This window comes from Drosophila mauritiana, chromosome 2R (assembly GCF_004382145.1).
Source record: "Drosophila mauritiana strain mau12 chromosome 2R, ASM438214v1, whole genome shotgun sequence".
NCBI classification, from domain to species: Eukaryota; Metazoa; Arthropoda; class Insecta; order Diptera; family Drosophilidae; genus Drosophila; species Drosophila mauritiana.
Genome location: NC_046668.1, coordinates 21,868,599 through 21,894,268, shown reverse-complemented (window position 1 = coordinate 21,894,268; position 25,670 = coordinate 21,868,599). Strand labels below are relative to the sequence as shown.

Sequence of the window (25,670 nt, the reverse complement as noted above, 5' to 3'; positions counted from 1 at the left end):
GAATGAAATGAACACGTTCATTATGGATGGCTTTGTCCATTCAATTGGCGGAATATGCAAAGAATTCGGACTGGAGAAAGTCTGGATCCAGCCCCCAAAAGATAGTCCCCAAGTGCGCGTGATCATTTGGAATTTAATTAAAAGCTGAATAACTAGATTGCCAGATTGATATGCATGCTGTAAATAAATCCTTGGCAACAAAAACCGACTGTTGGGATAATTAAGTCCAAAACGGATAGAGTCCCGACGACTCCGCTTTCAATAGAATCCCCTTCTAACAAAACCCCCACCCACCGCGCCACGACCCAATTGACAAATGCTAATTCTCGCTTTTCAAGATACATTTTGCATTTGGCACTTGAGTTATGCCAAGGCATTAATTCAATCCAAGAGCATGAATGTTATTCATTCCGAGCGAATGGAAAAGTAGCCACGCACATTACTTGCAGCGCTTGTCAACCCGCCTGGGAGCATACGCACATACATAGATAGAGATACACATCTGTGTATCTGGCGGATTGCCTTCTGAACTCATTGCTCACTGTGTCGCCCCATTCCTGAAACGCAGCGCTCTGGTTCTTTATGATTTCGCACGTACAGACGCGGATTGAATGGGTCCTGGGAAGCTGGAGGAAATCAGAGCATGGAAGCGGAAACTGCAGCTGGGTCAGCCTTTGTAATCTGGCACAATTGCAATTAATATCTCATAAATATCGCCTGGCTGTATAGTTCCATATGCGTACATGTGTATCTGTGTGTGTAAATGTATCTGTATCTGCGGCGGTGCAATCGCAATTTAAATGTTTGACTTGGGCCCGTTTATTCACTTATCAGGCGGCTAAAGCCAAAGGAAGAAATTAATTTAATTGCGCATAAAGCACAAAATTGTTTAATTATGCCAAACAGACGACGCAACGCAACGCACAGCGCAGTGGAAAATGTGTTAACTAATTCTAGGTAATTTAACCAAAGCCTATAGCTGATAAAAGCGAAACCAAGCCAAGCCGAATGGAACGCCAAGAGAAACGCTCCCATTTGGCATTGTTGACGCCTTCTTTGTATAGTTTATAACTTTTTATTTTCCCTTTTTTACCCATTTTTCGTGTCTAATTTACGTAAATTGTCGGAAAAGAGCGGGTGTGCCTGCTGCAGACGGGTGCGTGAGCAGAGCCATCTTGGACTCAGTGGAACTACAAAGACACCGGAAGCCACAGTTCCGCGAAGCTAACTCCCTAATTCGCCTTTAAAGTGTGCAGCAAGCGTATTAGAAGTTCGTCGAAAGCAATCTTCTGCCAGGCACTTTCATTCGCATTTGGGGTTTAACTATTAATTAGACACACATTTACCCACATGGTGTCCGGTTTCAGTGATTTGCTGAGCAAATTTACTTAGGCATTTGATTAGGCCCAATTGATAGTAACACAAAAACAAATACGCACTCCTAAAGATATGTACGAACACACATTTGTATCTGAGTATCCGTATCTGTATCTGTGCACGTAAGTATGCGAGTGCTGGGTGCAGCCATGAGTATCCAAAAATAATCACCCGGGCCTTATCGAACTAAATAAATATTAAATTGTAATTAAAGTCATGGGAACGATTGGCTGCGAGTGTGTGCGTGTGTGTTGGTCAACAGAAACGACAAATGCCAAGACTACACATAATTTAAAGCTCTTTTGTTTATCGATGTCGCACACCTCGGCGTATTTGTATCTGTAATTGATAAATAAGTCGTCGAGACTTTGCCTAGCATTAAGTCAACTGATATTTAATTGCTAATTGCATCGTTTAGGGAGCTTACCGCGACTGTCCGCGACGGCACTATCAATAAACTAAACTAAGTACCTTTGATAGATAACCTTAATTAAGCTGTCCGGCGAATCGAATTCCTCGAATTTCTTTCAACTTTTCAGCTTTTCAGTTCGCAAGTGACAAAACCGCCCAAGGCGCACAGCCCACATGCAAAAGGAAAAATCAAAATCCGAATCCGAATCCGAATCCGAGTCCAAATCACAAGCACAACAACCGAAACCACAAACAACGAAAAATTTGTTTGGCAGTGCACACCTGGACGCAGTTGGGTATCTAGATACTAGAATCTAGTCTGCCCGGCAACAATCCATTGATATCGAACTGGAGCTGAAGCTGGATCTGGAGTTGGCGCTTGGGGTCGTGGCTGTAGGTCCAGCCAGTATCTGCATCTGTGCCCGAATTTCCAGCCGCCTGCCCGCCCCCCTCCGCGCTCCCCTCGATTATTATGCGCAAGTGTGACGCATGAATCATACCTATAACCCATATAACCTATATAGCCATATATTTGCGGCTGCTGCCGCCGTTTGCCATTTGCTCGAAAAGTCATGCGCTTTAAATTTTAATAAATTAATTTTTGCCTTTGCCGTGCTGAGTGACTACCTCTAGTATAGTTCGATGTGCATATACATACGTATGTGCCTGAAATATGACTGGTCGGCCAATTAGTCGGGCAATATGAATGTAAGGGTGCTGCGAACGATCGCCTCCTCATCCGCCGATTGCAGATCTTTCAGTACAGTCTATGTATTCGATAGTAGTAATAAACTAACTAATCACTTGATGAGCTCAAAGTGATGCTAGCTAACTGAACACAATCAAAGCCGCAGATGCAAAGACATCCAATGATGAATAGTAGTTGCCCAATCGAATACCCAAATCAACTGTCAAATCCGCAAATTAGTCGGTGGAAGGAAGGAAGCTGAAAGTTTGGGGTGTGTGTTTTTGCGAATCAACTCAATGCCAAATGGAGGAGCGAGCGGAGAATATGTGGAATTCAGCATAAAAGGCTGACGACATTTTTAATCCTAAGATCCTAAAATCAAGACTAAACTCAGAGCGAGCGACTGCGTCAAGGTGGGGGAGTGCGCTGGTTCGTGATCAAATCTCCGATTTGGACGCGCATACCTGCGTGGCGACGATCGTGCGATCGCATCGGGGACTCGTATTAAAATATATATAACATCCTCTGCCCACTCCGCCCCCGCTCGCACTCGCTGCGGGAATGGGAACCCTAACTGAAGCCGAAGTCGTAGAATCAAGATTAGGTTTAATAATTCCGAGTGAGTCGCTCCGCTCGCTTCCTCCGCGACTGTAAATTCGGCTGTCGAACTACCAAAGCTACCAAAAGCGAGACGTGTGAGGGATTAGCAGTCCCTGTGTGTATGTGTCAAAGTATCTGCCGAATTACTTCGAGTAAAAACTGAAATCATGTTACTTTCGGTTTGGTTTGGTCGCAGTCCCCCTCCCCCGACCAATTCGAAAGAAATTAAACAAGCTGAGGTGGCGGGGCAAAAGGGTGTGTGAGACGCAAGGAAGTGCTGGCTTCTCTTCGCAGCGCGCTATTAAAATACAGAACACACCCAAAAAATATTTTAACGACAACGAAAACAATCAAATCCGAGGAGAAGAACGAGGCAAGAGCAGCTCCCATGATGATGACAAAAGGCTGATCGGGGTGACAGCGCGATTTATGCCTAAATGGTACGCGTTGAGGCATAAGTTATGCCAGCGAACGGAATGAAAGTATCTCACAGATACACAGCGACCAAGAACGAACTGCAAGCGACGGCAATTGCCGGGGTTAATCATTGTTGTGTGCACATCTGGAATCGGACTTGGCAATCTTCAATCTCTCTTTGAGGGCATATAGGCACTTAGGCAATGGGTAGTTATCTTATCTCATCTTTGGATAGCTCAAGGATTGGCCAAGGCACGCAGTAACTATCCTAAAGAAACGCTTCAGCTGCTCAGATACTAAGTATCTATGCTTGGTTGAATGTCCTCAATTGTATCTTACTGAAATGGAACTTCTATCTTGAAGTCAAAAAGAATATCATTATTGTGTCTAAGTATAAATGCTGACCCCCTTTGGTTATATTGGCCGAACTTTTCAGAGCTCTGGCACACCGAGTAGCTGCAAAGGACAAATGGCCTTCGGCTGAAGTAATTCTTGAGTTCAGTTTTGAGTCCATATCACACAGCTGTCATTATTCCAATAACTGGTTGGCCGTACAAACGCACACAAGGCAAATAAAAACCCCGGCAATGCGCAGTTGTTGAAATTGTACAAAAGGAGCGGAGCAACTCGAACACACTCATAATCGCTGAAAGAGACGGCGATACGCCGAGCGAAAGAGAGGGCCGATGGCTCACTATAAAACGTTAATCCTATTTTATTAAGTGCACGCCATGCGAAATGCTGAATTCCCGGCCACGACAATGAAGATCATTATGAGGATGATGACGCCGCCGACAACCCCTTTTGGTTCCATCGATTCCCATTCCGATTCCGATTCCTATTCCTCTGGTGCCTTGCTCTTTTCACCACTAACTGGATGACCCACTCCCCCTATACATACTTCGCTCATATTCAGCCGTATTTCAACATTTGCTAATCTCGGTATCAGGCGAATTGCAGAATTCCTATTAATTCTGCGAGCTTCAAAAGCGAATCAAGGGTATTCGAACAAAAACAGCACTCGAATGTGGGCCAAGTTTTGAATTTCCGACATCTGCGTGCGCAAATCCTCCTTTGATCTTCAGTTATATAATGTACATAGTGACTTTAAAACTCTTATTGAGTAAAGATACTTTTTCGTGGCCAGCACATCCTTGAGATGCTTCCCACTTTTCAGCACCATTCCCATATCATGCTGTCATTCAATAGAAGATGAACTTTGGGCGTCGCCCCAGCGGCTACCTGAGATGATTTATGTTGTCCTGTGCTGCTGATCACAATTCACGAATTTTTCAAGGCAATCAAGATGTGCCGGGTGGCATGAGTAGAATTGATATTTTCGGGGCGGAGAATATATAAGCAGAAAATGCGTTTCCATTTCTCGATTATTGTGACTAATTGCGTTTGATTGTCAATTGGTTTGCATGTTGCAGACAAATAAATTAATGGCCCACCAGAGGAAAAACAGGGAGCAGCCGGAGTTGAGCGGGCCACCATAGGCCTGCCCGCATGCAAACACATGGAAAGCGGAAAAACTGGCGGCTTGGAAAATGCAAAAGCCACGAATTCGGTGGCGTGAAAAGTTTACCCCAAAAAAGGGCACGGGGTACCGGGGGGGAGGGGTACGGATCGGGTTAAATGGCACACAAGTTCCCATGTGGCAGGGTTAGCAAATAAGAAGAACGCGCTGAGGGTACCATCATATTTACAAGTCGATTGCTATTAATTCGTTACTTAATTGCTCCTCTTATCGAGAGCCGAGTCGCGTTCTTAGTTGGGGGAATGTTTTGTATTTCATAGTCGCTCATTGAAAATAATTAAAGTTAATTAAGACGTTCTCCTCGGGCAGCAGGCATGCATTGCCTAACCGTATCTATAAATTTAAATCGCCACTAATTGAGCGACTTTCGGGTGACGCCGCGGACTTTGGCCCTCCGCCATAAAGATGGATTCCCATCCGATGTTGCAATATCTATATCTAAGCCAAACCCAGTCCGAAATTCTCTGCTGCGGCATTATCAAAAACATGAAGCACGTGCATTGATTGATTGCCAGTTTATTGTCTCGCCTCATGGCCGGGGGCTTAAGTTCCGAAACTGAAAAGACGCTTTTCGAGGCGGAGGAGGAGGAGTTTCCATTGCCATTGTGCCTCGCGGAGTTGCGTTGGCCACGTGAGGTGGTCGCGTGTGTCCCGGAAAAGCGTGAAATCCCATTGGCAACGTTGCTCGGAATGAACCAGCTCGAGCATCATTATAAGTTACTCATTTCTGGCTGGTCGAGTTTGATAGATCAAACGCAATGAAATGCATAAGGACAGATATAATATATGTCGAATGTATAATGAGCATATTTATAAGATACTTTTTTGGGAATGCATAACCTAGAACTTGGTGCTAGCTTTTATGTTCCAAATAATCTATAAATTTAAGTTTATTTTATGAGTATTTTTAGGATCTGTTGATAGGTGAATTAAAGAGCCTGGATCTGAAGCGGCATCCACATGAGCATAACATGAGGTGACTCAACTTGGACCGGCTGTGCCTGTCGCCTGGCTTGACTGACTGACTGACTGGCTGACTGACTGACTGAGGATGTGAGGTATTGACTGACTGATGGACAGATGAACAGATGGACACGTATTGTCTGCGACGGCCGCTTTTCTTACACTTGCATTAATTTTCCGCTGTGGAAACTATGGGTCTCCATAGTGAGTGATGGAACGAATTTGCATTCGACATTTGAGGCGCGCACAATCGGAGACGGGGAAACGAAACCCTAGCCTCAATATTAATATGGAAAATTCCTCAGCCATTAACATAAACATTTCGATCGAAAGCCTTTCAGCAATTGGCTTCCAAAGGCTGTCCTCCGATTTCAAGTGTCAATGAATGTACTAATTGTACGTTGTCAATTGAGGCTCTTTAAATATTTATGAGCATAGAATCAATAAATAAGAAATCTTATTTCAACGCCAAAGCTAAGTTGGCATAAACGGGCAACCTTTCAATTTGAATTCCAGATCGAAATTTTATGGCACTTGGAAATTAAGTAGTCAGTAGCAGCCACAGATACAGATACAGATACAGATACAGATACAGATACAGATACAGCTACAGGCTACAATCACATATGCAATCAGATCAAATCCCATTCCAGATGGTGAAAATGAGCCATGGAAGAAGTTGCCTCAACTCGCAGATACTCGTGTGTGTGCTTTTGTGGCCATTATAAATAAATTCCAATAATTGCCAATCCAATAGGCAGCCAATAAAAAGGGGTTGGCAGCTGACAAAGCTCCAAATGTGCTCGAATGGTATTTTCGATTAACCGAATTTGGCCAAATGCTGGCAGCAGCAAGAATATTAATTTAGGAAATATAATACATATCAATCCTTAAGTTACAGTACCTAAACCTTTGATAATCGCCCTTAAAAACAATCCAATCCAATATTGTCACTTGAATTACATGACTTTACACATTGCCATTAATTTTAGTATCCTATAAAGCATTTTCCTAGTCATTTTCTATTTTCAGTGAGCACTGCCAGCTGTAAGATCTGCACTCTATATACATATATATAGGTAGCATCCTCCGAAAAGTCGGATGTGTGGAATCGAATTAATGGGGAGATTTTCCGCGGCAACAACATGGTCCGAATGTGTAGCCCACAGTAATTTCGATTCGTATTGCTCATTACAGCCACTTTTTGGCCAATTATGATTATGCCATATAAAATAGCGTATTCCACGATTATCGGCCGCGGATTCTCGAGCATGTGTTTGTAAGAGTGGCAATTAATAAAACAAATGTGGTCGTTTCGTTTCGTTTCATCCGCCTCCTTCCTTCCGCCGCCGAGCACTTTGAGTGGAAACATATCGGGCACATTCTCGCCCGACTTTTCAATGGAAAAGCCGAAGCAAGTGCGGGAAAGGTGGGGGAAGAAAAGTTGCTAGGGGCGCACGCCCTGAATGGAAAACGCGGGGTGGACCGACAATATCGGGGAATATGATTTGTGTAAAAGTTCGGCTGTGATTAAGCACTCGAAAGTGTAATTGCAGCCGAGTTTGTGTGTGTGTGCACTTAAAAATAGCAGCCCCCAACTAAGACCATAACTAAACCCATAGCCATATGGGTCTCTGAACGATCCTATACTTATGCGATCTGAACGATCTGGCGACGGCAGCTGGTGGAAAAGTCGGAGCAGAGAGCTGCGACGACGACTGCGAATGCGAATGCGAGTGCTTCAAGTCAATTTTTGAATAATTATGAATCGTTTTTCGCTTTCGTTGTTCTCTAATTATAACAACATCATAATCATAATCATATTCGCGATCATAATTTCATATTTGGCTGACTCTTCGCATTTTGCGGCGTTCTTAATGTGCCAAAAGTTTATTTGTATCCCGCCAAGAACACAGATACAAATGTATCTTGTACTCTCACATATGGCGCAGCATTTTCAATATTACCCAAACGAGCGAATGCCTCTTCATTTTTCTTCATATTTCGCATTTATTGCGATTAATTTGAAAATCAGATACGTAACCATTCGATTGCAAAACATTGTTGACAATTGAGAGCATCATCTCTGGCAGTCAAATTCTTTCGCACTTGATATATTTCGCGGTGATATAAAACTCGGAGTTTATCAATTGTCGGCCAGCTTCTTAGTCATTACTATAATGTTTCTGAACTAAGAGCGTACTAGGCTCCAAACACCTATCAGCTGGAATAGTTATCAACACAAAGACCCTTGGGGGGTCCCACAGGGATAACGTTTGGAATTCGGCACATATCCGCCTGGAGACTTCTCGGTTTGGCCATGTCAGAGTGCTGTTGGTGTTGGTACTAAAATTCAGCGGAATTATATAAGTAGGAGAGGAAGTGACGCGTCGATGGCTTAATTGTACAGTGTGCATATTGCTTTATGGGTCCCGGAGCAAATAAATCGCGAAAACACAAATCAGAGTCGCCTTTTATGGGTGCAGTTCGCTCGGTCGCCTAAGTTAAGCGAATCAGCAGCGCCGGAAATTATAGAAATTAGCGATGCCAATATTATTGAGCACAAATTAATATGCAGCCAAGAGATTAAGCTAAATTTATATGTACGCCGCGGCGTCGAGTGCGTGCCAAATAAAAGGTATTCGCCGATTCTGAGTCGGAATATCTCCATCTCCATCGGTATCTCAGTTCATGTTTCACTTTATAATGTGCAATCTAGCGGGCGAAGATACCACACCATTTGCCAGTTAGTTGGCTAATGACTAAGACTAAGGAGTGTCAGTCAAGTCACACAAACTTGGCTAATAAAATAGAAATTAGCCAGTGCGCGCTGATTCATAGGGCGTATGAAAATGCGGCACTAGAACGTTTATATTGGCCAATATCGTTTCTTTGGTTTCTTGTTTACAAGCCCCATATCTACACTGTTGCTCGTTGTCACTGGACTGGCTCCTTAAACTCGAAATATCCTTTTCTAAGGATAGGTCGAAAATACCATTTGTATTTAGTCCTTTGCCAATGTTTGTGGTCCTCTTAAACCGTTAGAACACTAAGGATACCCTTTAGAAATGCTTTGGTGTGAGCCAGCTTCATATTTACCATTTTGATTGTCTGTTTGTGTGCGTTCGTTATCCTTTTCACAAGTCCTTGCGAAAAGTTCACTCGTGTGTTTGTTGATAATCCCAAAAGCGAGAGTTTAGCAAGTTTATCGTATTTGTTTTGATTTCTAGAACTTCGTTGTTTCTTGCAAGCTAATTGCACATGTTCACATGGGTAAATTGGTTTATATGTTGGTTTCTTGGTTGTGTAAGCACTCGAAAACCGATTCAAAATTGTGTTTAGCACTAGGTATCGGTATCATTGGGCGGGTTTCTTAAGTGATTGATGGGGGAAGAACGCCGGATGAAAGCCAAGAACGCTGGAATTGTGCCGCTGCGCGCGTTCGCACTGCTTCACGTTTAGTTACTGACTAAAGGGCCGCATTTGAAAATTTTTTTAAAATCATTCTGCTCTGCCGGCGGCGACGGCGACTGCGGCAGCGACAAACACACAACAACAACGAAAAACTAATAAAATCAATTTACAAACGCACACAAGCACGAGCGGAGCCGAAGACGGTTCGTGTGCGCTTCGTGCAGCAACGAAACATGCTGCAGAGAGCGATTCGGGAGCGGCGCTCTCGCGCTTTGCTAGTGTGCGTTGTATTTGGCTTTAAATGTGGGCCAAAAGTAATGACAATAGCGGCAATTGTACTTTAACTTGGGCTGATTGCCAACTCCGCTCTCTGCCGCTCTCTCCTTCTTCGTCTTCGCATTTCTCGCTCTCTCTCTCTCTCTCTGCGAGTGGGAGTAACAAATGGGCGAGCAAAACAAAAAGCAAGAACGCGGCTACAACAACAGCAACAGTGCGCTCTCCTCGGAATATAACAACAAATATCAAATCTGAATTATTTGCTCAGCCAGCAAAAAATATTATCTCGGTTTTTAAGAAGGATGTTGCAGCTGCATAGCATAATTTAGGGAGTCCTCGGTTGCCTCCCCCTTTTTTATTATTCTTACATAATCACCTCGCTTATTGCTCGAATTTCACAGCGAACGAATGAGAGGAATCTAATCCGAAGGAACCCTCATGTCAACGACCGTTATAAGAGCTACCAACCCGTCCGTAATTACACACAAAGTTCCATATCGCATATACATAAATCGCAATTAATCAAGTGCAAGCCAATGCCGCTATATACCACCAACCCTCCCGAACTCGCAAACCCTAACCCAAACCCAAACCTAAGCCCAATTTCAATCCAAATCCCAACAAGTTCAAAAACTCCGACGGTTTGCGAACCATAATTACTCTCGCTCGCACTCGCAGTTCTTTCGGCTGCCGCCATCCCGCTCGCACTCACTCTCCCCCCAAGCGGCTGCTACTAAAAATGTAATCATTATGCTTTATCGTGATAATCAGCAAAGGCAGCAGTCGCAGTGGAAATCGCAGTCAGGAGAAAAGTTTTATGCCCTTTATGCACAGGGTGTCAAAGGGTATGCCGCATATGCCTTCGTTGCAGCGACAGGAGGTAACGGATTAAGCGGGTTTACGTTAGGGGTACCAGATAGGAAATTAGTAGAGGTGGTAGCACATTCGAAAAGCCTAACCCATACCCCTTCCCATCGAACAGTCTCGTTGCTTTCGAACTTGGATTTTGATTCAATAGGTTATGTTCTGATTGCATTCTACGAAGAAACGCCTCCTTCGCACAATGGGATCTAAAATATTAAATCAAATTGTTCGACACAATTATGGGTACTGTACTAAAGAGGTCTTCAAGACATGGCAATTAAGCAGCAGCTGCTCAGCCCGAATGGGGTTACATTGAACCCCTGACTAATTGATGGGTATCAAAGTGCTTGCCTCACTTACTCGCCAGAGCAAAGCTAGCAGTAGTACATAACAAAGGGAAAACCCTAGCGCAAATATACATTCGAACTAGCCGGTAGAGGGAGCGAGGGATACGTGTGCTAGGTGCGAGCGAGCAGGAGCGAGCAGCCAGCACATCCAACTGGCAAACAAACAAACTAAATTACAACAATTCCAAAAATTTATAATTGTGCTCTGGCGAACGCACACATACATAGAAACACACACACACAAGTCAAGTTAGAAGTTGAGGAACCACCACCCAACCCAACCCTACCCACCACCCCTTGGCATGCCACCACCCCCATCCTGGCGTGGTAATCGTCATTGGCATCGGCATCATCATCTGGGTTTTTTGCCTTCTCGCCTTACGATTCGCCGTGGGAAAGGGAAAGAACGGCAGGGCTACTAACAAAAACCAAAAAAGCGAAGGACCAACAACAAAAAAGGCAGTTAAGTTAAAATGTACTTAGAGTTTAAGCGTAACCCCGAAATCCCAACCGAACCCGAAACGAGATTGTGTGTTTTAAGCGTTTTAGTTACCCATACCGTACCATACCCCCACCGCTACGCCCCTGGCCATGCCACCCCTCTCTCTCTCTCTTTCGCCCTTCCGGCCAGGCCAGGCCATCCTGCTCGCTCCTTTTGTTGTGCCTGCCCCTGCGAAGTCAGCCATCTTGTGCGGCGTTATTAAATTTTACACAAATACTAAAAATGAAATCAAAATTTTCTTATTACAATGACTATTTTGAGACCATCCCCACAGCCCACCCTTCCTCGTCCTCGTCCTCGTCCTTTTCCGCCTGCTGTCCTTTTCTTTTCCTTTTCTTCTGCTCGGCTCTTTTATCCAACTTCTGCTTCTTTCCCAACAGCTGTGCCTTGAGTCGATTCGGTGTCCTTTGAAGGGTGGAGGAGCTCGGAGCTTTTGAGGATACCCTAACTCAAGAGTTGGTAACAAGTTACTTCAGTTCAACTTACCTCCGAATCAAACTGAATAATCCCAAAGGCCCTGAATCTTAATGTTTTGGTGTTACATTCCTTCCTTAGCATTCAAGTTACATACGTTTCAGTCTTTATCTTAAATATATATGCTAATCCTAGTAGTTGCGGTGGTAAGTGAACTTGCTATTCGGTGTCGGCCGAAATTAAAAACCGATTCCATTCCTCGTTTCTCATTGCTCGCATTATGTGACTGTGTGCGTAGAAATGAAATCGTACTTATGCCTCTACTTATCGACTGCATTCATTGTTAGTAGTCAGTAAAACTTTTCAGTTTTTGGCTGTTGACCCCTTCGAACCCACTAAACCCCCCACTAAAGCCCCAATCGCACAATCGGTTGGGGAAACTTTCCCTCAGTGGAAGTCCTGTAAATGTCCGAACAAAAATCTATAAAAATCAATTAGAAATTTTTCGTGCAGCACAGGAAAATCACAGTCAGTGAGCGCAAATGTTTTACGACTTCCTGTGCCAACTAAATAAATTTGAGCATTTTGATTCTACCTACCAAACACAGCCAAGACCAAGAAAGCAAACTACCTGAGCATACATACTTAAAATTTTAATTAAACACTGCCAAGGTTGAGTGCCTAAACAAATCTCGCCCGATAAGCCGCAATGCGAAGCGAAGGAACAAATCCCAAAGATATAGGATACAACGAAGGACAAGTGATGAATAATACCAATCACGTACGGCCGGGTACAACAGGGGGGTGGGGGAACAGGCGGAGAAGGTAGGGGAAGGGGAGGGGGAGATGGCCACCTCCGAGGCCTAATCAAAAGAGCATTGTAAACTAAGCCAAGACAAGATGAGAATTCCAATTCTGAAAGGATCGTCAAAGATCTGGCAGGCAACTCGGAATGCGTAATCTCACACCGAAATGCTGCAGCACACAGAAACAACAAACTAAGTGCCGGCACACACAGATACTCAGCGCACGCACACACGCGCACTCGCTCACCTACGCCACACCTTCGCAGACCTCATATCTACATAAATCTATGGAATGAAAACATTTTTCATGCTTCCAAGATAGAGAGAGTTGCACTTGGAAAAATGTGCAACTATTTATTATCTTCGGACCAATAGATCAAAAATAGATGCTAAAATTCCCAAAAGGTTATAGCCCACAAAATGTCGTATGAAACGAAGGTACCTCTAACTAATTTTAAGACATTTTAAACTTAAGATTGATAGTAATCGTACTGATATCATTTTCTGGATCCCATCGAACCCTGCTGTTTCTCCCAGTGTAATAACCCAGAGAGTGATCCATTGGGAGACAATTAGTCGAGCTGAGACAGGCTTCCATCTCGCATCTCCCGATAGCCAGTCCCTCGTCCCCCGTCCCCTCCTCACCTAGCGAGCCATAACTTGCGTTAAAAGGTCAAGCCGACTCTTTGATATGGAAGCATTGATCTATTGTCCCTCCGGAGCAGTGTGTGTGCATTTTATACGCTCCGTTCCTAGTGCGATATTCCCTTTATTTCGATGTTCTGCCGGCTCGAACGTTCTTTTCTTTTTTTAGTGAGTTGCTTCGTCAAAATGATTGATTTGTAGGTGATGAATTACAACAACCACAGCACCGAAACATCCAAGGCATTCTAAGGTTGGGTTAGCTAAGAGCCAACCGACAGACAGATAGATGGATTCAGGGATAGCCGCATGGATGTGTGAGAAAGGTATGGGACATAGTGAGGATTAAATACGAAATTTTCCATTTAAAAATATCTCTTATTGTTCGCATTCGTTTTTTGTTTGGTTCTGGTTCTACACTCCTCGTTTGCTCATTTTCCATTTTTCTCCGTTCAGGGGGAGGCTTAAAACGTTTTCCACAGATAAATCTGATATCGGGATTTGGGAAAATTAATTATTGTAGCCATGCACGTGGAACAATGACAATGTGGGAGAGTCATCTCCGAGGGACGGATGTCTGTCATTTAGTTGACGAAATTCTAGGCAGGACTTCTTTACAAAAGACGGGGATCTCCGGCGAAGATAGGCAAGAAATCCCATTAAGGGTAGAAGAGAGTTGTTCTATTAAAATATGACCCTTCGTTGTATTATATTTATGTACGTATGTATGGCGGAGATAGTGTAATCAAATTCCTTGAAAAAAAAATGCCTGGCTAGATTCATCAGATGATCCTGGGTGGCTCTTAGAAGCAACGAGCATGTGCATCAAAGTCTCTCTTCATATCAACTCTTCACACGCCATCATTCCAGCTGAACAACTCAATTCACCGATCTCCACTCCACTCCACTCCACCCACTCGATGAATCTCAACTGGTCGCAACTAATTCGCACATCTTTCCGCACTTTAATGCATCATCTCGGCATCATTTTGGCCACTCGAATTCGAAATAGCTTGAAAATTCGAAATGTTGCAACCCCTTTCCGTCGAGGGTGTACTTCGCGGTTCGCGATGAAAAGCGGGCGGGGAAATTGATGGAAAATTTGTTGCCCATAAGACAATGGCTCTGATTTGTACATGGCCAACGGAACGGAAGAGGGCGGTGGTTCGTTAATAAAAATCTGAGGGCACAATTCGAATTCAAATGGCTTCATGGTAAGCAAGAATTTTAGCCCATTAATACAGTTATACAAAAAGCCATAAATACACAAATATTCACACAGAACTGAGCGCAGATATAACTTTGAATACATTAGATTATTGCCTGGGATATGCCAGCCTCCCTCGGCGTCAACATCACCATCATCATCAGGGGCAACCCATTCTAATGCGTATCTCAGGGTAAATATCTCAACTCGACGCTTTGTGTATCCGAGTATCTTCTGTGTGTCGCTTTGCTGGCGCAACCCCGCCACTAAAAAGTATCTTTGTGTTGTGTCACTTTTCCTTCGGCTTCGTGGCTAAATATGTAAATACATTTGCCTAACTTTAGAGCCGAGCTCTGTGAAGTGCGATTTGGCAATCTCCCAATCTGCCGGGCATTCCACAAAAGGGGGAAAATTGAAATACGCTTTCAACGCCGCTGCGATTTGAATTTCAAATGTCGAGCGAGTAGAGTACAGTTCCCGCCCGACTAGACATCCATAGATGCAGATGCAGATGCGTAGATGCCGCCTCTCATAACTGGGTCCACCACCCGTTTTCGCCCAACGACTCAGTTATTGTCATTGCCAGAGACTTGAATTTGTTTAATAATAGTTGCACCCCCTGGATTTGGGACTCAGAAACTGGGCGAGGGTTGCAGCGCTTGCATTATTAGCACAAATCTGGGGAAAGGGACACCTGTTCAAATGGTAATTGAATCTCCGCATTGCAAAATCGAAACTGAGACACACTCGCCGACTTATGGATCTTAGTCTTGCGCATTCATAATCCGCAGACAAAGGACTTTTGCCCAAACAGCTGCGCAGTTTTGCAAGGCGCAAAACTAGTTCCTCAAACTACGCATATGAGGCAGATGGAACATGGGCAACAAAGACGCATTTTGGCTTTTCAGATCTCAGTTTTTCATTGATTTACGCTCTGTGTTTTAGGCTACACTGAGGAAAATCCAGAAGGATCAAGTATTCGAATCATTCATGAAAAGATAAAAGGAATGATGTATCTTCTCTTCTGTTTTCTTTACCAATTTGAAATCTTCCTCAAATATTCTTGAATATCTTCAAATATCCTCCTTACACACACATTTTCTCTCAGTGAGCGTTTATCCTAAGACTTGGATGAGTCGCAAAATTGGAGAATGGAAATGGATTCCCCGGCATTAGGCGCTCTCATTATATTCCTATGCCCATTCCGACCTATAGTCGTATTCCCATTCCTGTTTCTATCGTCAAAACAAGGAAACCATAAACCATTAACATGAAAAAAAGGATAACGTGTTTCCTTTGTTATCTCTCCCCAGTTGCTGCGACTGGCAGTCTGTGTGTGTTTGCACAAGACGCAAAACTATCTACCAGGAACATGCCGAACTACAACAAAAACACAGGCGGCGCAGAAAGAACTACAAATAAGGGAAATCCCATCCCAATGGACGAAGTGCCTCAAGGTACGAATCGCATTCACATTGCTATTGCTCCTCAGGTAGTCAGTCAGCCAGGCAATGGTATATGGTTCTGCGTTTTAGGATTTAGGGTGTTCGACTTGCTCGTCGCCCGAGCTCAAATTTAGTTTCGGTCCTCGGTTTTTGCGTGCGACTTTATTCTTATGGATTCTATATTCTATGGAGTACAGTTGATCCCTCGATCGGAAGTGCCATTTGATAGCACGCATAATCTGCACCCTTATTCAACTCCAGTGAACTGAACGTAATGAAATAGTCGGATTGAAAGGCAAGGATCACACATCGATTCGCATTTCATTGTTCTAATGACAACTATAGATATATTCGTTTACGTGGAAAAGATAAATCATATTCAAATTAACGATGAAAGACCTTTCGGTGATTTGAAAGGTAAGTTGGACCATAAATATTATCCCTCCAAGGTTATCTATTGAATTTAGATCTATTCATTTTATAAGGACAACGCTTTTAAGACCAATTCAACATTCTTATGAAACTGGAATCTTAAGTTATGAACAAGTAGGACACAATGCGCTTTCTAAGTCCCGTTAGCTTATGGCCCCCTCTGTTTGTGGGTCATCCTACTCATCCTACACATCCTTGTGCTAGCATGTTTATGTTCCTGGCCTGCCCCTAATCGCGCAACATGTGTTCATGTCCTGGGTCGCCAACTGTTGACATTTTACAGTTGCGGTCGCCGTAGCCGCTCGCTCTTCGCCCGCCGCCCGGTCCTTTCTTATCAGCATCAGCATAGGAGCGAAGGACGAGAGAAAGGACGAGGAAAGAGAGAAGAGGAGAGGGGAGCACGCAATATTGTGACAGGCTTTGCACACCTTTGGAATCGCATTGCGAGCGGCAGGACACACATGCCATTCTGGCACTCTGCCAATCGGCCCGGTGTCCATTATGCTGCATATTTAGTGGCATTTAGCTGTCGATGTCCCTATCCCGATATCCTGATCCTTAACCTGAATTCGAGCCCGAGGCGAGGTGCTTTGAACCTGACCTATGGGCACGAATGTGCCTTTGTGTGTGTGTGTGTGTGTGTATGCACATGCACATGTTACTCACACGCACGAAGAGCGAAAACAAAACAGAGAGACGAAAAGGACGACGGCAAGGACACACAGACGCGCTTCTTTCGCTGTGTGCGAGAGAGGGAAGTAGAGAGATAGCGAGAGAGGGAGCGGGAGCACGGACACGCAGACATGTGCTCGGCTGCTGTTGCCCTCCCCCTCGCACCGCACCCATCCCGCTTTGGCGCTCTCCCACTCTCATCCTCGCAACACGTGAGCAAGTGTTATTGTCCTTTTCGCGTGCGTGTGTGCGGGTGCGACGGCGCGTGTCTGTGTGAAATGGAGTGTGTGTCAACCACTGTGTGCGTGACCTCAACAGGTGTTATTGCCAGTTGTTGTGACGGCTATTGCCTTCTCCCTTCCCCCGGCGATTCACTAAAATTCGTTAATGAAAGGAGAAAACTGCAAAAAGGACCTCTAGGAAAGCAAAAAATGCTATGAAAGGACTATATCAAATCTCTTAGTTAATAAAGCAATATTAAGGATATATATGTATATATTCGGGTTTGAATTAAAAGGTATTGATTATTGTGAACTTCTGAAAAGGTCCATCGACTCAAGCCCTCCACATCCAAAATCAATTCGATCCCATTTCTATCCCCCAAAATGGAAACAGCAATTCAAATTATGAAATCGTTGCCTTCAAATGCCCAGTAAGTAACGAACAACAAAAGGCAACCACATCAATTTAGCTCGCTAGAACTCCCATATCTATTTTCTAACGAAAGCCAATGAAAAGCAACAGAAATAGAAGAGAAAAAAGCAGCCGCAGCAACAATAATAAAAATCAAAATGGGCGCTAGAATAATGCATAAAAAAGTCTCAACAAGTCAGACAACTTTGCGCTAAGTACACAATACATTTCTCACACACAAAGGCAGCAAACCCTCTACACAAACACATCTGTATCTATGTTCGGGTATATGGAGATTGAAGTACATACATACAGCAAGTAACCAAATAACCAAAAGCTGAAAACTGAGAACTGAAGCGAAAGAGTGAAAGACAAATTGTTTTCAAACGTCGTAATCAAGAAATGATTTCTTAAAATATGCGCGTTGTCGACTTTTTGAATTCGGACCCATTACAATGGAAACGAAGGGAGGGGGGCGGGGTGACAGAGAGAGGGGGGAGTAGGTTTTTGACCAAGTTGCACGATGTTTGGAATACCCTTAAAAATTGAAATTGCAAAGGGACTAAGGGAAACTTGACTTTGAGGGAGAATTGCCCAAGTAGCACATCAAAAGGGTTGTATTTCGAAAACAGATTTAATGCTTACTTTATAAGGAATATATTTAAAATCCCTACTCGATATACACCCTTCTTTTGAGATCTCGTTAACCAAAGGACATGAGGGAAAGGACATTTTCTTCTGCATATTTGAAACACCCATCTACAAACTCAGGATGTTAAAAAGACTTTGAATCGTAAGATAGTGGCAGATACCAGAAGGACTTCTCTATTCCATACGATGTTATAGCAACTGTGACTCCCAGTTGGAAACTAATGGTTAGGGTATAGACAATAAGAAAGTCTCGACGGACAGGCGGAGATGAACTCAGTTAGGTGAGATGGCAGCAGAGCCGACAGGAAGATGCGAAGGGATGCGCAGGGCCGAGGGGATGCAAAACGCTCGAAGATAGTTTGATAAGTCCTGGAGCGCAAGAGGAGATGAGCTGGAGGTTGGAGAGGAAAGGAGCGGATAGGAAAGGAGTTTCCGTTCGCAACAACCAGCTGGTTTTTTGGGATTCGACAACTCAATGTTGTTGGCGATAAAGTACAGTTTCTGTGTTTCATTGCTGTGATTCTGTGGTTGCAGCCGACCAAAGACACTTGAACCAATTACGAAAGCGTCGTCGGACTGGAAGGGATATGTATATCTGTATCTATGATATATCCATCTACTATACGTATATTTGTGCGACTCTAATGGAAATGCATAGAATGACACAGGGCGAGCATATCCCGTATCTATCTCCATTTGTGTATATATGAATTTATGATTTGATTACACCAGCTCAAGTGTCGCCGTTTGTGCATCTTTCGGATACACATTTGCTAATGGCTTTTGTTTACTTGAATTCGAGGCAGGGGCAGCTGGATCCGATTCGGATTGATTGGTGTAATGTGTGCGATACGTTCCCCTTCGATTGCCGATGGCCGGATTGCTCATTGCTTGTTATTCAAGTTGTGCCCGCTCCTCGAGCATTTGCACTTGAGAACCAACAAATTGTCGCGTTTCAATCACCCTTCCTCAATGCTGCCCCAAATTGCCGCACGGCTTCGAGTTCCGCTCCATTGTCAACCGAATCTGGATCTGGGACGGCGTTTTCGGTTTCCAACTGAAGTCCCCTATCTCAGTCCGGCCATAAGCCCAAGTGCGACCCTTTCTGAATGGAGTGGATGGAAGCCGAGTCTAGTACTTGATCAAGTTAGAAGACCTCAATTAATGGAAATTATGGAACACTCATATACCAATTACCAATTGTCGAGATAAAACCACTCAATTCAACGCAGATAGGATACCAAAAGGATCCGGAACTGAGTACTGCACAAAATTCTAGGACTTGCATGGCTATTTAGGCCACTCAAATTCAAGCAGATGTAAAAAAATGTTAATATACATTCAGGTAACCACATTGTCGTCTATCATTTTAAGTTGGGAAAAGGCTGGTAAGGATGCGGGATTTGATCAGCCAGTTTGGGGTGCGACAACATTTACTTAATGCGTTGACAAGGATTTCTTCGAACAAAAAGGGGGCGAAGTGGGTGGGCCCGCTGCTCGAGGCGTTGATTGTGGGTGGCTTAATCGCCCACAATGCGACGACACAGCCACTTCCAGCAACCCTTTCCCTTCAGCGAGTTCAACAATTGTTGGTCTAGCTGCTCCGAAGTGGAAAGCATGGGTATCTGGGCCGTGGGGAGCGTTTTGGGAACAGAGTAACTCTTAAGTCGCCATCGAATGATTCCCAAGTCTAAGTTTAACAAATGCATAAATAACGAATAAGAAAGAAGCACACACACACACACAGACGAAAACATGCCCAGACTAAGTAAATCATCAAAGTTTAGGCTCCACCCAGCAGTGCTGTAGTATGTGTGTTTCTATATGTACTACACTCATGTACGTTTGCGGTCAACATATTAGTGGTATTGAATCATTGGGTATTTCAGCTTATGTGCTATATGTCATTTCATACATGTAACATCATCATTTAGCTGATATTGCAAAATACAAAGTATTATTGAAATATAAGTACGCTTCAGTCGAGCTACATTGTTGTGACCGCTGGTGTATGCGATTATATATGTGCTGATATGTCGCAGACTCTAACTGGTTTTTTGTTAAATGTAAACAACATTTAAATTAGCGAATAAAAATGTATTATTAATGCGAAAACATGTTTATAAAGGCAGCAAAACCACGCGCAAGCCAAGAACCCAGCGGAGCGACAGAGAGGCCGCTAGCCGGAGTGCGAGCGAGAGACAGTGAGGCAGTGAGCAATTGTTAAAAACAAAAGGCAGCAGTGCTTTGTGTAAAGATTAGGGCGGGGCCCACCATCCCAAAAGAACAGCGAATGACGAAAAACAGCCGAGTGGAGAAGTCAGACATTAGGCGGAATTAATAAATTAGATTGGTAACGAAACGCGACTCTAACATGGCGACTCAACTGACGCAGGCAAAATCGGAGAATACTATATGTACGTATACGATTTCTGGGGTTTCTATATGCTCTTCTCAGTCTGTCGAATGGCAGTATAATCACGTAGCCGAAGGTGGGGGAGAATTAGCTTATTATAAATAAATCTATCTGTAGCTACATTCATAAATTCCGCCAACAAAAAGCATTATAAATTTAAAGTCATATCAAGGGGGCTGATACGAAAGTTCTCTACTTTAGGTTCATAAGTTTATGCGTAAGTAGTAATACAAGTAGTAGCTACTTCTTACTAGTTAGATTTCCAAGTTTTTTGAACCAGTTTCCTTGTGTACTTGCAACTAATTGAACTGTCACCTAACTTTTCGGGCCACCCTCGCACTTCCAAAGCTGTCGAGCTCCCTCCGGCGACCGAAATGCGCTCGAAAACTAGTTCTGAGCCTTAGCCCCCACTTATTTTGATAATTTTGTTGCTATTTCTGCACAGGCATTTTAATTTCAAGTGACGCAGAAGCCTTTGCCTTCTATTTGTCTTGCCGTTCGGCGTTAGATTTTCGTGGCTGGGCACGTATTAGCATACGAATGTATCTCGCAGATACAGATACGAGTAGACCACACGGCACATACCTTTGCGGCATACTTAACGCACTCGAGTGACAATAATTGAATTCATTATGGGCATGGAAAAAAAGTTGGCGGGGCCCAGAAACGAAAAACCAAAAACTGGCAACTGGCAACTGGCCACTAAAAACGAGATGGGATGAAGGGCGCGCGGTGTGGGAGTAGTAGGAGTACTAGGATTAACAATGGCGGGTAATTAACCTGATAGATCCACTGGCCTTGGGATACCAAAAGCGGCTCGAGAGAGTCAGTCACCAATCGGCGATTCTGTTACCATTTTTATTTGGGCTACGTGCGGGTTTTACTTATTAGCCGCCTAATTACCATATAGTCATACCACAAGTAGCCGCTTCTTAGCCATAAAGCGGTCGTTCTGGCCCGCTTTCTAGCCATGATCTTCGTGCAAGTTAAGTTTTCGCAAACCCAGCGGCCAGAAGAAGATACACAAACGGGAAAATCTTTATCAGCGCGGAGGTCAACAAACCGCGGATATCGCTCAAGTCGCCCCCTCCCCCTTCCCACACACAAACCTATGCATATATATATATATACATCTATGTATATATAGCTGCCTTATCAGATAATTGAGCCAAAGGTAAGCAGAGTGCGCTATGTTAGCCGTCTGTGACTCAAGAGCCATAAACTTGGTAATTTCAGGCACCATAAAAGCCCGTTCGCAGCGTTTTGATTTTGCCTGGACTATTCAATAATGGTTTCTGGCTTCAGATAGTATAGTATATACATGCTAAAAGAAATCTTGCCTTTGAGTTCTGTTTTGAATCAATCAGTTCTACAGCTAATGGCAATAAGCCACAGGCAACACTCATCGAAACTTGTTTATAAACTTAAAATAATACCTTTCTTGAATGACATGAATAACATTGATGACTTGAAACCGAACTAAATGACATGATCATTAAATTTACACACGAATAACATTTGTGAACTCACCATAAAAAAATGTGAATTATGTGTGCGATTGATCAAATGCGTTATGCATTTGCATTTGGCTTTCTTCTGTTCAATTTATTCGCGAGCCTTTTGAATACGATTCAATTCATTCAAAGTACGGGCACGTGCATTATTTATTTAATTTGCGCAAATTTTGCGCATATTCGCAAATCAAACGCCGAATTAAACCGCACAAAGCAAGCGAACAGGAAGATCGGGGTATCTACTTAAACCGCATGCACCGCGAAAGGCTAAAAACTAAAAACTGAAAACTAAAATCCCAGACGGATGGCCAAAACGGAGCGCCAAGCCGAAGGCGTCGCAAAGTGCACTGAAATTGAGAGTGGAATCGGGCGATCGAGGAATATATGGAGTATGTGGAATATATGGAATCGGGCAGAGGCTCACATAAATAATGATTGCGCACATAAGCATACAAGTGCACTGGCAGAAAAGACGGCTTACAGCAGCGAAAGTCCCACTAAACAAGTGTCTCAGTGGCTGCTCCTAATGTTTTTCGTGCTTGGAACCCTTGTGGCGACCAAGTTCTCGCCCATCGGAGGCAAATTTGCTGACAATTGCAAGAGATGTTTCTTTTTTGCTCGGCTTTTCCAGCTATTTTGTTTTTGCCTTCGCCTCGCATTTCGCCCAACGACTGGGGGGAAGGGGAAGGGGGGTTTGGGGAGGCAGTGGGGTCTTCTTGGGCTGCACTTGGCGGTGCGGGGGGTGGGAAGGTAGTCTTATTTCAATTTACAACCAAGTGACGAAGTATCACAATTCAATGTTTAAAGTTTTTATCACGTTGTGGACAACAACAACTGCAGCGAAAACACAGCGCCACACTCCAACAAAACTAAACCGAACAGTGGAGCCTCGCAGTGGACCAACCCGTATCAAATGCAAGCACTAAAAATTTCAAATTTAACCGCCACTTGTAAGTATGCAACACCAAACGTTTTCAGTGTGGCAGGAGGTAGATCCTAATGACATTTTCAGACACAGAAGTGCGAGGCTAGCAAGGCTTCACTGTACAAGGCAGGCGAACACAAACAAACAAATGGAGCAACTGCAGCTAACTCTGCCAGGCGACAGATGCGGGCAGATGCGGGGTGCGGAGCGGGGCAGGAGCGAGGGGATAGGGAACCCCACATACTGGGGCATGGGCATGGGCATGGGCAGTATGCAAAGCTTCCCCTTTTGGCACCGCGCAATATGGTTAATATGGCGCGACATTTCGTCCGCCGCCGCTCGCTTAGTCAGCCCGCTGCGCTCGATGCTCGCGGGGCTGTCCGAGGGGAGGGGAGGGGCACTAAATGTTTAGTAACCAACTGAAATAGTAGCACTCGTGTTAGTATCGGTTCATGAAAAACGAACGGCAGCGAAATAGAACTGAACGAAAAATAAATGAGAGCCACTTCGGTTTACACAGAGTTTCGCATGTAGCTACACGACTTGCACTTGGATTTGCATATGAATGCACACACATAGCCACAGACGGGGTCAGCATTATAGGGCCACTTCATGGAAACCACATTGTGTTGAACAATGGAGTAGAAGCACAAATATACTTAGTTACTAGTAAACATATTTCAAGTAAGTTTTTGTCTAGTTTGCTGACCCCAGCTGTATCTGCATGGTCAGGGGCGTGGGCAGAGGGGGCGGTGGAAAGTGGTAGCCAAACGTCGTCAGCGTAAACTGATTACCACCGGACGATCTATGGAGCTGAACTAGCGGCACGTACACAGCGTTTTTGGGCCAAAACCCGAGATGGGGGCTTACGGGGCTCCGGTGCTACGATGGGAACCTTCGTTTCGGGAGTTGGGTTCGTCGATGGGGAAGACAGAACGACTCGACGGCCCGAAAAGTTCCAGCTAAACGCGACTGCACATAGGAAGTCGGAGCTAAGACTTCAATTACAGTGGTGCACCACCCATGGGTCGATTGTGAAATTATAGACGAACCACCTTTGGGTTCCACGAATCCGAAATGAGGCGAAACGAAAAGAGTGCGCCAAAAGCGATTACCAATTAATGGAACGTGCTGCCAGCTAAGATTCTACCACCATTACTACTATTTCCATATGATTAGTTCACCAAACAATGACAATTCTGCATGCATTGGCTTCAAGTAAGTTAGCTAACTTACATATGTATGTATGAATCACCTATTTTGCTCTAATTATCTCAGCCTTTGTATCTATACCGCACATTCGGAATGAACTCATCACCATAACTATTAATCTTATTCACTCAATCGACTAGGAAACTCGCCGCTTTATCGTTATCACCAGCCGGCTAAGTTGCTGTTGTTCGAAACATAGTTGAAATTCCGAGACTTTGGGCCCAACACCCACCGCAAACTGCACGTAGTGAAATTTAGCTGGCAACTAAACCAAACATGCTGCGATCTAGAAAATGTATCTTTCAGATGCACACGCTTTCCACACCCACACACCCCCAAGTGCGCACACATAACTCCAGCTTGGCATTCCAACTGACTGTGCACACCGAATTGAACACGTGCTGCATTTGGACCGGCTCGAAGGACCACGACCGGGGAATTGGGGCCAGCAGGGGGGCGGGGGGAGTGGATTGGGCTGGGCCGCCTGGTGAATTGGTGGTTCGGTGTTCGGTGGCTTGCAGCCACAGACAATAACAAAGGCCAAGTTGAGTGCAGTTGGCAGCGGTGAGTCATGCTCGCTCGCTCGCTCGCCAGTCGCACTCCCACTCACTCGCACTCGCAGCTGCAGCGAGCTCTCTTCGGGAAGAGTGGCATGTGGCATAGTGCTCCCGATAAGAGATTCCTGCTGCTGCTGCTACTTCACAACTTTGCACAGATCGAGTGAATTATTAAAGCGAAAACGGGAAATGATGATTACACACACACAGTTTCCCGCCTCTTCCAATGACAGAATGGAAATTGGGAAAGTCCTAGAAATTGGAATTTCTTGAATGGAAGAATTCCAGGCACGGTGTCGCAAGTCTATCTTCAATTTCCAGACCCACTCTGCGGCGAACTTAGCTGGCCGCCTGCGTCTAAGTGTTCATATGCACGTGCCCGCGAGTGTGCTAGTCCCGTTTTTTTCGTTTGTTTGTGGTGCGTTGGCCGGCAACTTTAGTGGCAACGGCTAACTTTTAGCAAAAGTTTTAGCTACGAGTACCTGCCACTAACTAAAACCACAGGCACACAGACCCAGAGCACGAGCGCCGCCCGCAGAAGTTTCCACCACGCATCGAACTATGAAAATCGGAAAAGTTTGCAGACAGAAATTTCCAGCCATGCATCCGCACAATGGCGAAGTGGACGACGCAGTGCGTCCCCCCGCAACTCACCGCACCGCTCGCCATCGTAATTAAAGCTGGACTCCTCCGCAGGCTTAAACCAGTCCAAAAATCCACAGAATCGTCGCAATTTCAGCAAAAG

At 44.4% G+C, this 25,670-nt stretch overlaps 1 protein-coding gene across 2 annotated transcripts in view; it reads right to left on the bottom strand.

Moving 5' to 3' along the window:
- The window catches only part of LOC117138635, a 33,538-nt gene extending 7,897 nt beyond the window's left edge, over positions 1 to 25,641 (bottom strand). The window contains exon 1 of one of the 2 annotated variants that reach the window (XM_033300848.1): positions 25,580 to 25,641. In XM_033300848.1, the coding sequence (XP_033156739.1) occupies positions 25,580 to 25,594 (15 nt within the window). In that variant the 5' untranslated portion in view covers positions 25,595 to 25,641. Of the gene's footprint in view, positions 1 to 9,095; positions 9,474 to 25,579 lie in introns of those variants that run through there. The other variant, XM_033300849.1, reaches the window with a different exon arrangement.
- Positions 25,642 to 25,670: the final 29 nt, after the last annotated feature.